This window comes from Fragaria vesca, linkage group LG4 (genome assembly GCF_000184155.1).
Source record: "Fragaria vesca subsp. vesca linkage group LG4, FraVesHawaii_1.0, whole genome shotgun sequence".
Taxonomy (NCBI): Eukaryota; Viridiplantae; Streptophyta; class Magnoliopsida; order Rosales; family Rosaceae; genus Fragaria; species Fragaria vesca.
This window is the reverse complement of record NC_020494.1, coordinates 17,113,534-17,126,764: the sequence shown is the minus strand read 5'-3', so window position 1 is coordinate 17,126,764 and position 13,231 is coordinate 17,113,534. Positions and strand designations below refer to the sequence as shown.

Below are 13,231 nucleotides of genomic sequence, written 5' to 3'. Positions count from 1 at the left end.
CTTCGTTTTCCCATCAGTCCCATCTCTCCACTTGCCCTTTTCAGTACAACTATTTTGTTAATTTCGTCCATGTCTTTCCGATCTAGCTAATGCATGTATATAAACTTCTGCCGATCTGGGATTGTCGAATGGTGAACGTTAGTCGCATCATCAGATATTTCCTCTATCTTAATGATAAACCTTCGATAATGATTAATATGTAATTGGTCCTACAGATTCTCTTTGTAAGTGTTTCTGTAAACAAATTCGATCGATATTGTGTTCAGTTTTGTTAATTAACAACGTACTGATGCCTCCGGCTCCATTCGATCGATCATAATCATCTTCGATGGTCGGATTCATGAATCCTTTGATGATCTCTTCATTATTGATCGGTGACAATAAATCGGATTAATTGGTTGGAAATTTATTGGTACAACATACAATAAGATCAACAGTAGATGTGAACTGTGTTAAGTATATGCATGCACCAAATTGAAGAACCCTAATTCTGTGTAGGCTCTCGATGTTAAGAATATGAAGATAACCCCCTCCGCGGCTCAGCCTATGAGACTGGGGGAACAACGGCCCCAACTTCTTTTGTGATTGCAAAGACAGTATGGACCAGGACCTCTAAGATGTCCCCTAGCCAAGTCTCAACTCTCACCCAATATATATATAGGCCACAATGTCGATCTAAATGAGTGTACCAAATTGCTGGCAAGCAATATCCTCAGTCCTCGAGTATAAATCTGGGTAGGGAGTATGTGTTCTCAATCAATGATCTCTGGGCTAGCTTACCAGCTATATATTCTCCGCTAAAGAGAAGCAAAAATGCGATCTAGATAAGATAAGAGTGGATATACATGCATGCATTTTTTCCAATCCTAATAATAACAACTTGAATCCTACTGCAGAGGAATGAACATTTATCTTATAATATGATCAATGAGAAATTGGGAACATTTATCTTTTGAGTTCTCTCATTCTTTGTCTGGAATCGAACCAATCAAAGTATTTGTAGTGGCTACATTAGACGTGGCTATATTAGCTACACTTATAGTGCTCGATCCTTTAGCTATCACAGAAAATTCTTTGGTAGCTATATATCGCATTCCTGTTTTTTCAAGCTGCATGGAAGTCATTGCTCGCTCCAGTGTTGTTCCAAAAGATGTTCCAAAAGAGAACACAACTCTGGTCTCCTCCTTGTTTTGGGTCCTCATGTGTTTCCGTGAAAACGATAACACATCTTCTTCATATATAGACATTGCAATAATTTTCAAAACCTCATCCTTTTGATGTTAAAATTAGCACATCACATCCGTCAATTATCGACTAAACATGCGAGTAAATTGAATTGTCTCCCTTCGGTCTTCAAGTAGCTCCGCCACTACACATTATGATGGAGCGGCTTTGTTGCACATTCTAACTAGGTGAAAACGCCCAACCAGAAACATTAAAAAAAAAAAAAAAACACAAGAACACTAACCTGATCAATCTCATCATTGAGGTTAACATGGCTCATAAAATTTGCTCCCAAAATGAAAGAAAAAAGATCGAATCGTCCATAAGACCATAACTCCATATCATGCGTCAATTATGCATGAGAGGAAGTAGGGCAAGAAGAACGAAAACCTTTCAATTTTCGGGCTTTTGTTTTGGGCCTAGGCCCAATCATAACGAGCCACTGTTCGAAGCGGTTAGCAATCGACACGTAGCCAGCGTATCCTCCTCAATCGCGTCTTGACTCGTCAACACGCAAGCTTCTTTACCTATCAACCAATCACATCACAAGCGTATTACCGGCGGTCAAATACCCGACCCTAACAAGTCCGTACACACTGCCATACTTATACGTATATGCGTAGAGGTATACATACTAGTGTGTACTACTACGAAGTTGGGATGTGAATGATCATTGCCTACTTTTCCAGAAGCAGCAGGGTACGTAAACTCCGTCTCAGTTTCCATTTGATAATTGGAGATCCCATTAGTTGCAATATAGGACTATAAACAGATACCCTGTTTCTTACATGGAGGTTTTTAGGATGAAACCCACATCGTCGATCGAGGACAAGTAATTAAATTAGTACCACATTGATGGTCTATCCCATTGTTTTTCACTGCACTACTATACAACAACATTGATTTGTCCTACATGGTTTACCTAAGGTAAAATCGTACGTTTACTCACCGGAGCAACGAGATTTATTCACCAATTTCGTCCAGGATATTATCCTCCTCATTCTCGCCAAGACTCAACACGTACCCACCAAAAGAAACACAACCAACTAAAAGATTGGAAAAGCATATATGCTTCTACTCTCTTTTGTAAGGGGAACAATTGTTGAACTGCAGTCTGCAGGCGTGCTTGAACTGTAAACGCAGGGGCAAAATCGTCTGGATACACAAAAGTACATGCACCAAGGTCCCGAGCTTCCCCAATGCTATGTCTGATCGACACGTAAAAACCCTAAAGCTGGGAATGTGCAGTCGGAGTTGACACCGCTAGCTGTCATATTTGTAGTAATAAGCAGCTGCAGACAATAATGATTCTCGTTTTAATAAAGAGACTGAAAAGGAGAGACAAAAGTGACCAATCTTCGTCAGTATTGAACCGGAAGAGAAAACTGGCCGGGAGCTGTATGATGGACCTGTATAATACGCTTTCAGAGTTTAGAATCGTCAGATATTGTAAATTGTTGATAACGTGCCCAGCATAAGACCGTAGATTTTCCGGTGAAGACCGTACGTACGTATAATTCTAACGTCTTATTCTGCTCTTTATTATCTTAACCCTCAGAGAAGAAGAATATATTAAGCGAAAACTAAAACCTAGTACCATGTCAAATAGTATATTATAGATAATAAAATATTAGAAGCTAGCTAAAGCAGTAGCTGTTGATCATCGTCGAAATGGGAAGAGGGAAGGTGGAGCTGAAGAGGATCGAGAACAAGATAAATCGGCAAGTAACATTTGCCAAGAGAAGGAACGGGTTGCTGAAGAAGGCGTGTGAGCTCTCCATTCTCTGTGATGCAGAGGTTGCTCTCATCATCTTCTCCAGCCGTGGCAAGCTCTATGAGTTCTGCAGCGGCCCCAGGTACCAGTATTTACAGCTTCACATCGATCTGCTGTCCTCCCCCCTAATAGTTTAATCTATATAAGTACATACTTACATCTGAGGATTAATATTAATCTTGCTAGCTCTTCAGGATTAAGGGTGGTCTATTATTGTAATAGGGAAATCGATCGTTTGCTTTTGATTTTGGAGATGGGTTTTTCATTTTTCATTTTACATGAGAAATATATGTATGAGCCTACTATGAGTCATAGGTGAGGAGTTTCAATTTCCTTTGCTCAGTTGCTGTACCCAAGAAGAAATTCAGCACATTTGTTTAGGGAAATGGATTTTGATCGATTTGGTCACCCTATACATTAAGCTTAATTATGATCATTTCTTCTGAAGGAGCTACGTTAATCTCTCTTTTCTTTTGACCTGATGTGAGATCAGTCCAGTGGTAGATACATATATACTACACACCCATGTAGAAAACTAGAAATATAATTAGTAAAATAAATAAACTCATCATATATAATTATATATATGCAAGTTTTTGACTCCTAGCTTGCTAACTTACTGCAAAAACAAGTATCTATATACAGTTAGCTATAGTACTTCTGTTGTGACTTGTGACTTGTGAGGGTTGTCAGGCTATTCAGGTACTTTTTTGTATACTGGCATGGCACTTGCAAGCGTTCAAATCATATGTTACAAATGATTTACTGTACATCCTCTTTGATATATGGGGTAACTAGTGTGGTTTAACTTAATTGGGTGTAGATCGAGTAATCCTTGTTGCAAATCTAGTTAATTTTGGATTTGAATTTAGAACTTGATCAAAATTAGTAGCTTTTAATTTGTTATACACGAACTAATTATGTGTAAATTAAATTGACCTCCCATGATTTATTTACTAGTATCCATCATTTGTAAGTGAACAATGAGAGAATGCCAACATTATTTCTTTGTTAGATCACTATGACTATAATCATATTTAATTATTTGAATGAGGGCATTTGTTGGTGGTTTACAACAAAGCACAAGGATGTCAACTTTACGGATTATTAACCTAATTTGAACAACCCGTTTGTTCCTTAATTAATTTACTTTCCTGCATGCCCTCATTCTAATTGCAATTGTTGGTGGTTTAATTTTCTGTCCAATTTCATTATCAGCATGGAGAAGACAATTGAGAAATATCAAAGATACACTTATGCAGAACTGGAAGCTGCTCAACCTGCTCAGGATACACAGGTTAATTAGCTAGCTAGGTTATACGAATTAGCACTTGCCTATTTTCCAAATCTTCTTCTTACTTAACAAATACAAAACCTCTCTAGCTATCTCTGTTAGCTGTATGTTGGTAATGAAATTTTCCTCCACACACCAAGTCCTATTTATGCTCTTGTTGATTGTTGATAGAACTGCTTTCATGTTATCTAGCAGAGCAGATACGAAGAATATGAGAACCTAAAAGCGAAAGTAGAGGTCCTACAACGCACGCAGAGGTAGTTCGATTAAGATACCAAAGTGATCATAGATTTGAACTCTAGATGTAGCCAGGACTCATGTATACATGCATTCTGTCAACAGAATTTGAAACTAGAACACTCTTCACATAATTATGCACCTTATTGATATGTACCTAAGTGATAGATCACATGAAAAATCACTGGGAATGAATACTTATATGTGGATTTTCACTTCGTGTTCTTAGACGTCTTGATGGGGAAAATTTGGAACATTTAGACATAGAGGAGCTTCAGCAGCTTGAGAATGAACTAGATTTGTCGTTGAAGCGAGTTAGGTCAAGACAGGTATCCACTTTTGTTTCCTAACTACGGGATATAGTAGTTGTGGATGGCTAATCTAGTTGCATATAACAGTTATTTTTGTGAAGCCATTTAAGCTTTGCATCGTATTGTTTAAGGATTTCATCAGTTTCTAAGTGACCGGGGGTAATTTCATATCTGTAGCTTATATTGATTTATTTACTTTTGTGGAATATATCTGAATTCTTCCACCGATTGGGGAGTTTGGAGTTTCAATTGTTAACCAGGTTGATTGTATATCTTCTGCCCTTGTGGTTGTTATCGTCAAAAACGAAGTTTTTGGTTTGGCTACTTGGAAACCATATATCATTCTAAGACACTATATCTAGCTACATAAATACTTTATCCAAGTTAATTACCCTTATTTGATTGCAGAGCCAAAATATACTTGAACAGCTTTCCGATCTTCAAAAGAAGGTATATATATTGATCTTAACCTTTTGCATAATACTAGATGAACCATATTAATAAAACTCGATTTCATGTATATGTGGCAGAAAATGTAATCACCAATTCACCATATCAAAGTATTTCATTCATTGATGTTTGTCACATAAGGTAGAATTTAGGTGGGATCGAAATTAGTAATTCACCTAACATTACTTTAATATGTACGTTATCATTGGTCGATATATGAATCTAGGTGTGACTGTTATGTTACCTATGTAAGTCTTTCAAGAATTTCATCTGCAGGAAAAGCTGCTGCTGGAAGCAAACGATGAATTGAGAATGAAGGTATATATTTATATCTATATGGCCAGAACCTTGTACTTGAATGTAGATTTATTAATGTATTTTAATTCTGAATCTGCTTCATGTTGGTCACAGTTGGAAGAGAGTAATGAAGGTCTTCAACGAGGTTCAATAAAAGCAAATCAGCCAAGTATACCAAATGGCCACCCATCTACTGCTCAATCAGCTCAAGGTTTCTTTGAGCGTTTACAATGCAACAACTAAACACTGCAGATCGATAGGGTAACTATAAATCTTAATTATGCGGTTTCATAATCAAGAATGATCAAACTACTCGATCTCCGTTTGTATTTGTGTTCTATCTGGATTTAATCACAGCTACAATCGTGATCACTCGAACAATGTAGCAGTCTCAACCTAGACTCGTTGCGGATTTGTCTCATAAATCATAATGCATGGATGCTTTGAAGTCTTTGAGCTGTCTAATATGGTCGATAGTGAACTATAGTGGTGGTGGTGTTCAATTGAATACCCAATATGATACTCGATCTCCTCCTTCTTTTCACTGAGAAATGTCAATTTATGCCAAGATAACAAAGACATCATCTTTTCAGATTTCGAAAAAGAAATAAACTAATTCTCATATATACATAACCAAATCATAGGAAAGAATTCAATTCATATACAAATAAGGTATCCAACTCCTGTACTATGAGACATTATTGACGCACATCATGCATGTTCTTGGTTATATTTGAGTGGCTACATAACCTTGGGGACAAGAATTCCTAATTAAAGAGATAAGGTTTTGTGAATTAAGTAGCTGGATTTCTAAATTTGGGTTGGAGGGTTCAAGACGTAGGCCAATCCCTTATATATTGTCGGTAGGTCGGACATATACGATGTTTACTGTTTAATTTATAGGGTTACCATACATGGACTAGGGACATGAATCACTAAAATTGCATATATCCCACAGACCCCCACACCTGCTTGGAAGGCAATTCAATACTTCCACATGACTTTTCTTAGGAGTTATTCAATGAATATATTGAAAAATGAAAATGATTATTTCCTTCAACACAAGGGGAAAAAACCTCGTCCAATATTATTTGGTTTAACGGTATAGTCTCCCCTTAGTATGTAAGAGATTATGAGTTCGACTCACGAAGTTGTAATATTTAAGTTATTTACTTGATAAAAAAAAGGAAAAAACCCGGATCACATAACAAAAACAATAATAAGCACAATATACAAATATTTTGCCAGGAAACTGAAATCCGCACACTTAATTTTCCGGTCTACATACATTTTTCTTTCTTTTTATTGGTTAAGACTTTTATAAATAGATAAAACGTACACATGTTACTAAAGATAAAATTAAACTTACTACAACAGAAATCACAAGTGTGAATTGTAAAACGAGTGTAAATTTTAATTTCTTAGTAAAATGTTAATTCATTCGGTGGTATTGAACACTATAATTTTTTTATTTTTTTTATTTTATATTTATTTTTTTTAAAGTCGAACACGATAGTTTAATGTAAAAGTTTGTCGGTTAATGAAAAATAAATATCTTAACAGATAAATCAACATCACCAAAAACAGACATGCACCCGTAGTACAAATGACCCATCTCCTAACATGCAAATGCAATAGTATAAGATGAACAACAAATTAACTAATCAGATAGATCAGTACTTAAATCCTTCCAAGTCCCAAATATGGCCTTGCTGTAATAATTACTTTTACTGTACTTAGTTAACCAAAGCAATAACATACACAGAACTGATGTGCGAGTTGTCAATTTCGCAGGGAAGCGACCACATAGTACTACTATCCGATGGGGAGTGGACAGCGCATCCTTAAAGCCACACCGGTTTTTTTATTTTCCACAAAAACCACCCCTACCCTCTTAAAACCGCTTTTAAGCTTCCAATAAATAAATAAAATCCTAAATTCCCCTATTTTCCTTTTCCATATATACACTATGCACATTACTTTTTTTCCTCAGACAAACCTCTCAGATATGGCTAAGCTAGAAGAAGAAACAACCCATTAAATTTTCCTCTCTAGTTTCAGGTTGTCTTTCTTTTTTTGGGGGCTTTACCTTGTTTGGGTGTTTATCTGAAAGATCGAAATAGAAAAGGAAAGTAGTCATTGATTCAGGTAGAAATATTTATCATCAATATGGGAAGGGGTAGGGTTCAGCTGAAGAGGATAGAGAACAAGATCAACAGGCAGGTGACGTTTTCGAAACGAAGAACTGGGTTGCTGAAGAAGGCGCATGAGATCTCTGTCATGTGCGATGCTCAGGTTGCTTTGATTGTCTTCTCTAACAAAGGGAAGCTCTTTGAATACGCAACTGATTCATGGTACTACTCATCTCTCTCATAACCTAGCTAGCCACCCTCGATCTTCTTCTTCTTCTTCTTCTTCTTCTCCTCCTCCTCCTCCTCCTTCTTCTTCTTCATCTTCTCCTCCTTCTGCTCCTTTGTTATATTTTTCTTATCTGTCTTTTTAAATCCAAGCTTAGAGATTAATATTAATATTATGCAAATATTTTGGTGCTTAATAATAAGAACTTCTTATTGTTCAACAAAGAAAACATTAAGACCAAGTTCTTATTAAAGCAGCTAATTAATCAAGTGGATGCAAGCTAGCTGGGATCGATCTAATGGTTAAGAGTGCTTGATTTGATATAAAGTAGAGCTTAATGACCTAGATGAAAAATCTTTATGTGAGATTTATCAGTACTTCATCTGCTTTTGGGGATACTTAAGCATAGATGACCTGGGTTTGGGTTGATGTGCAGCATCCTGTGAAAAATCTACTAATTTACATCTTTATAAACTTAACTCTGGAGTTGATGACTTGATTCCAGAGCTGATTTCAAACTGTTCTGATTTTATAATATGCAAATTAAGAAAAAGAAACTGAATTTTTTTTCTAGCAACACAGAAAATATTATGAAGGATTAATGAAGAAGTGCGGAAGAGGTGTAGAAAACCTGGATGGAATATTCCATTATCACACATGTCTTTAAAAGAAGAGAGGACAACACAGTCAAAAGTTAAAAAAAAATGATGCAATCTGAATTCCTGGACTTTTTGGTGTACAAATCTAAAGCTCTGTAATTTACTGATATCTGTAATATTTTTGTAACGTTTTTCTGAGTTTAAATAAGCAAAATCTAAAGAATAAAAAGTATGCAACGCTAGTATATATACCAGCTCTTTCAGTACTTAATTTCTTCCATTGTTAGTCCAACTCGAAACATGTAATTTTGTAGCTAGGGCATCATGCAATGTTTTCTCAAACAAGTAGTAAAGACACAAGAAGTCTCATTGTTTGCATTATTTAGTTAATTATTTAGTTTCAAACAAGTAAAGCTCAAATATCTCTCAAGAAACTGTGCATATATATATATATATATATATATAGAAATAGTATGTGATTAAACTATCAGTAATATCCTAATGGGGGCCAGTAAGATGTAATTTTTTGTTTGATGGAATTAGTAAAAATTGTAAAATGCCTTAGCATAAAGCCTTTAATGGTTTAATTCATACAACAATCTGATGTATGCTTTCATGAAACTCTTGAGAAACTCCTCCTATCCTTAATACGGTTAAGTACAGATAGACCCTTGAAGATTTAGCTCTCTTGGTTGCATATATAAGTTAAGTGCATCATGTTAGATATATTGGTCAAGCTCCGTTTTGGCTGTGCAGCATGGAGGATATACTTGAACGCTATGAGAGGTACTCATATGCAGAGAGACAGCTAGTGGAACCTGATTTTGATTCACAGGTACTTTCCATTTTCCCGTCACTTGACTGTGGTTCTTCATATATTATATATATATACTGATCAATTAGGTCACTTGGTACTTAATGCAGGGTAACTGGCCCTTCGAACATGCTAGGCTGAAGGTGAAAGTTGAGCTTCTGCAGAGAAACCTAAGGTATATATAGATGGCTGCTTCACTACTCTCGTAATAACTTGCCCCAGAATGATTCTGTCCTGAATTGATTGATTCATCTTGATTCTTTGCTTAAACCAATCAAACTGCAGGCACTATTTGGGAGAAGATCTGGATTCATTGAGTATCAAAGAGATCCAAAGTTTGGAGCAACAGCTTGAAACTGCTCTTAAGCAAATTCGATCAAGAAAAGTATGCTAGCTGGTTTTTTTTTTTGATAAAAAGTATGCTAGCTGGGTTGATTAGTGATAGTCTGCAGCTAGTTTGATCTAGTGCTAATATATATATTTTGATTTCTTGCAGAACCAACTCATGCATGAGTCGATCTCTGAGCTACAGAGGAAGGTTCGGCCATGGCCATTTTGCACACTAACTATTTATTAACATACTAAACTTTATAATAAGCAATTGTTTGTTTTGTCACTTTGTGTGAGATTCTTTTTTTTTTTTGGTCACTTTGTGTGAGATTCTTGGTAACTAGTTAAGAATTTTGATTCGTACAAGTCAATTATAGTAGAGTTTTGGTTCATTGGTCTGTGAAAGGCGAGGACATGCAATTATACTTGATTTGTAAGGTGTACACATGTATGTGTGTATCCATTTACTTGCAGTCTCAAAATCTGATCATCATAAATTCTTTCTTTTTGTTCCTCACTGTAACAGGAGAAGGCAATCAAGGAGCAGAACAACTTGCTTTCAAAGAAGGTCATTTTCATATATGCTAGCAATGTCTTTTCTAATTTATGTGATAATGCACGGCTCTTCTTCTCATTAGGTTCTGCTTTCATAAATTAATCAACATTATTAATATAGATTAAGGAGCACGAGAAGAATGTAGCGGAAGCTCAGGAGGTTCATGACTGGGAGCAGCAGCAGCAAAACCATGGCCTTAACCTGCTAGCACAGGGTCCAATTCCATGTTTGAACATGGGGTAAGATCCTATTACGTACCATACTTCATACTTAAATTATAAAATACTTGGGCCTTAGTATAATACGGTATATGGTTATGAACTTATGATATATGCAGGGGCACTCAGCAAAATGATCAGTTCCTTCAGGTGAGGAGGAACCAGCTCGACCTTACTCTCGAGCCATCGTTGTATTCATGCCACCTTGGATGCTTTGCTTCATGAATATCATCACCAAGTAATATTAATCCCTAAGTGCACTAGTAGCATAAGGTTAAGGTTATATACTCGCTCTATATAGTAGTGCTTCACCAGATATTGTGGTATAATGTAAGCTTGATTGGTGAGCGGTGGATTTAAGACATCCAATGTGATCGATCAGTATATATACTGAAGATTATTGGGTTTTGCTACAATTCTCTACTTCGATCTCTAGCTCTCTTGATGTTATCAAAATATTATATATTGCCAAACTTTATGCGGCTTGAAAAAAATTCACTGTATCTTAATTAGTGAACTTGATGGAAATTTCCTATAAATTTCTACGTATATTGTGCAGTAATTTTAAGAAAATTGTTTTAACAAAGTACTTGTAGATTTGTGAGACAGAGTCTTCCTGTTTATTTAAGCAAACTGATTGAGGTCTGGGCTTTTCTAATATATAAGGTGTATACCTAGAGTTGTCTAATTTAGCAAATAATGTCAAAGGGTAAGTAGGAAAGAAATCTAAGATAAGTATGCACACAAGTTACCAAGTTACTATCATGAAAGAAAGACTAGAAAAACAAAATCGCTAACGAGATGTGGAATTTGAATGGGATTGCCATCATTTATATATGGAATTGGTGTATGATTCCCACTGAAATATAAATTTAAGCCCAGAATTATTGCATTTACAGCTTCACTCTTGAAGAATTGGAACAATACATTACAGATCATTTAAAAGGCTTCTCTCAATCCTTGAAATTTAATTTGATTGCTTGACCAATATCCTCTTCTGCGTTTATATAGGAATGTTTCTACTTCGCTAGCTAGCTGTTGCAGTTGTGTGTTCTCAGAGATCATTGAATGACATCACCTACAAAAAGAATTTGCAGTTGGTCAGGTTCAGGACGAATTAAGTAGTACTCTTGTAGCTATTTTATTACAAACACACCACAACTATTATCTCCCAGTACATTGGCTAATACTTTCACCGGAAGTGTGCCTTACATAGTTCTAGTTTTCTAGTTTTCACAGCACCAGTATTCTATTTGTACATTAATTTCAAATCTCCATGTATGTTCTTCTCTGGTATCCTTTTCAAATCTCTATTTAGTATGTGATAAGACCACAATTTCATGATTAAATTTTCGCCTTTGCGTTGAGCCGTGTAAGAATTCATATATTAATCAATTTGAAGGAAGTTCTATAAATATCATGTTATAAACAGTATTAAGCTAGCTAGAGAAATTGGTTACCTGGCTGCAAACTGGACAAGTTTGCTTTCTCTCCAACCATTCATATATACAAGCAAGGTGGAAATGGTGACAACACTTTGTTTTTATCTTTGGATTGTCAGGTGTATATTCTGCAGAAATTTTGAATCAAGGAGCCTCAGCATACATTCAGCGTATCTAATTAGCTAGAAAACCAAATCAAAGTGAAAATGTATCGCTATAAACAGATTTTAAGAGCAATACTCACCTTCAAGACATGTAGGGCATTCTTCCTCTTCTATCGACGAAGGGTAAAGGTAACGTTGTCCTCCAATCTCCTTTTCAATAAGAAAGGGATCACCAGGAAGGGATCGGATAATAGCAGTAGCAGTGGCAGCATCCCTGCCAGTCTCACATTGTATACTTCCAAGAGCTACCTCGTTAACGGACGCAATCTGCTTAACATCAAACTTGTTAGGGTTATCACACACTCATATATAGTCGACTATATGGAATGAAAAGTGATGGAAATTCTGAAACATGTACCTTGTTGTACAAATTAGGGATGATGATCCGGTTACCATCATTGGCATTGTTAGCATTCTGCGTGTTATCCAAAGGATCGTTCACATCAAAGCAAGAGAAAAAACAACCCATCAAGAAAATCGCCTCAACTAGCTTCTATTTGAACTTTCAGTCACACCCTGCACGAATCGGCACGAATCGTCCAAAAAAAAAAGTTACGTCACAGGAGAAGAAAAAATAGATAGAGAGAGGGGGAGAGGGGGAAACCATTCTATTTTAATCAATGATCAAAATCTCACATAAACCATCATATAATCATACGCATGATGACTGTTAGAACAAGAAAAGTCTCAAGACAAAAATTAAAGCTAATATACATCCCAGAGTTCCAATCTTCCAGACTCCGAAAAGAATTGAAATCACAATACATAGGTGGAGCTAGAGATTTAAGAAACATACTTTGAAACCAGAGCAGATTGCGATGGCCTCCTCTTGACTACCAAGAATCCCAGAAATATTAAACGATGGGAAAGAAAACGGAAGAAGCAGAAAGATCGAGTAGGAGTGAATTAAGAGATAGAAGCTAATGAAGGCGCTTATTTATTAATTAATAAATTAAAGAAAATAGAAGAGAAGAGAGATATAACAAAGGGTTGAACATAGAATCAATTGAATTCGAAAATCGTATCGTTTTGGGAATCCTTACTTGAGTTGCGTAAGGATTTACGCCGAAATCCGGAATTAAAGGTCTAAAAGATATCGTGGATTCTCCAAAACATTTTTACTTGATGTTTCTTCTGTTTTTACTTTTTAACTGTGGAAATCT

General features: G+C 36.0%; 2 protein-coding genes across 2 annotated transcripts; both read left to right on the top strand.

Annotated features, from left to right (window-relative positions):
• The first annotated feature begins 2,895 nt into the window (after positions 1 to 2,895).
• On the top strand, positions 2,896 to 5,830 carry LOC101304865 (MADS-box protein CMB1-like). Its single transcript, XM_004298306.1, has 7 exons — positions 2,896 to 3,080; positions 4,217 to 4,295; positions 4,488 to 4,549; positions 4,759 to 4,858; positions 5,249 to 5,290; positions 5,567 to 5,650; positions 5,702 to 5,830. Exons 1-7 carry the CDS (start codon positions 2,896 to 2,898, stop codon positions 5,828 to 5,830), a joined length of 681 nt encoding a protein of 226 aa, XP_004298354.1.
• Positions 5,831 to 7,756: 1,926 nt separating this feature from the next.
• On the top strand, positions 7,757 to 10,687 carry LOC101304085 (floral homeotic protein APETALA 1-like). Its single transcript, XM_004297167.1, has 8 exons — positions 7,757 to 7,941; positions 9,301 to 9,379; positions 9,469 to 9,533; positions 9,644 to 9,743; positions 9,855 to 9,896; positions 10,215 to 10,256; positions 10,365 to 10,483; positions 10,582 to 10,687. Exons 1-8 carry the CDS (start codon positions 7,757 to 7,759, stop codon positions 10,685 to 10,687), a joined length of 738 nt encoding a protein of 245 aa, XP_004297215.1.
• The last annotated feature ends 2,544 nt before the right edge of the window (positions 10,688 to 13,231 follow it).

Coding starts and splice junctions, on each gene's coding strand:
- LOC101304865 (XM_004298306.1), top strand. CDS start 2,896: ATGGGAAGAGGGAAGGTGGAGCTGAAGAGGATCGAGAACAAGATAAAT. Junction 4,296..4,487: donor AACCTGCTCAGGATACACAG/GTTAATTAGCTA, acceptor GTTATCTAGCAG/AGCAGATACGAAGAATATGA. Junction 4,859..5,248: donor AGCGAGTTAGGTCAAGACAG/GTATCCACTTTT, acceptor ATTTGATTGCAG/AGCCAAAATATACTTGAACA.
- LOC101304085 (XM_004297167.1), top strand. CDS start 7,757: ATGGGAAGGGGTAGGGTTCAGCTGAAGAGGATAGAGAACAAGATCAAC. Junction 9,380..9,468: donor AACCTGATTTTGATTCACAG/GTACTTTCCATT, acceptor TACTTAATGCAG/GGTAACTGGCCCTTCGAACA. Junction 9,897..10,214: donor TCTCTGAGCTACAGAGGAAG/GTTCGGCCATGG, acceptor TCACTGTAACAG/GAGAAGGCAATCAAGGAGCA.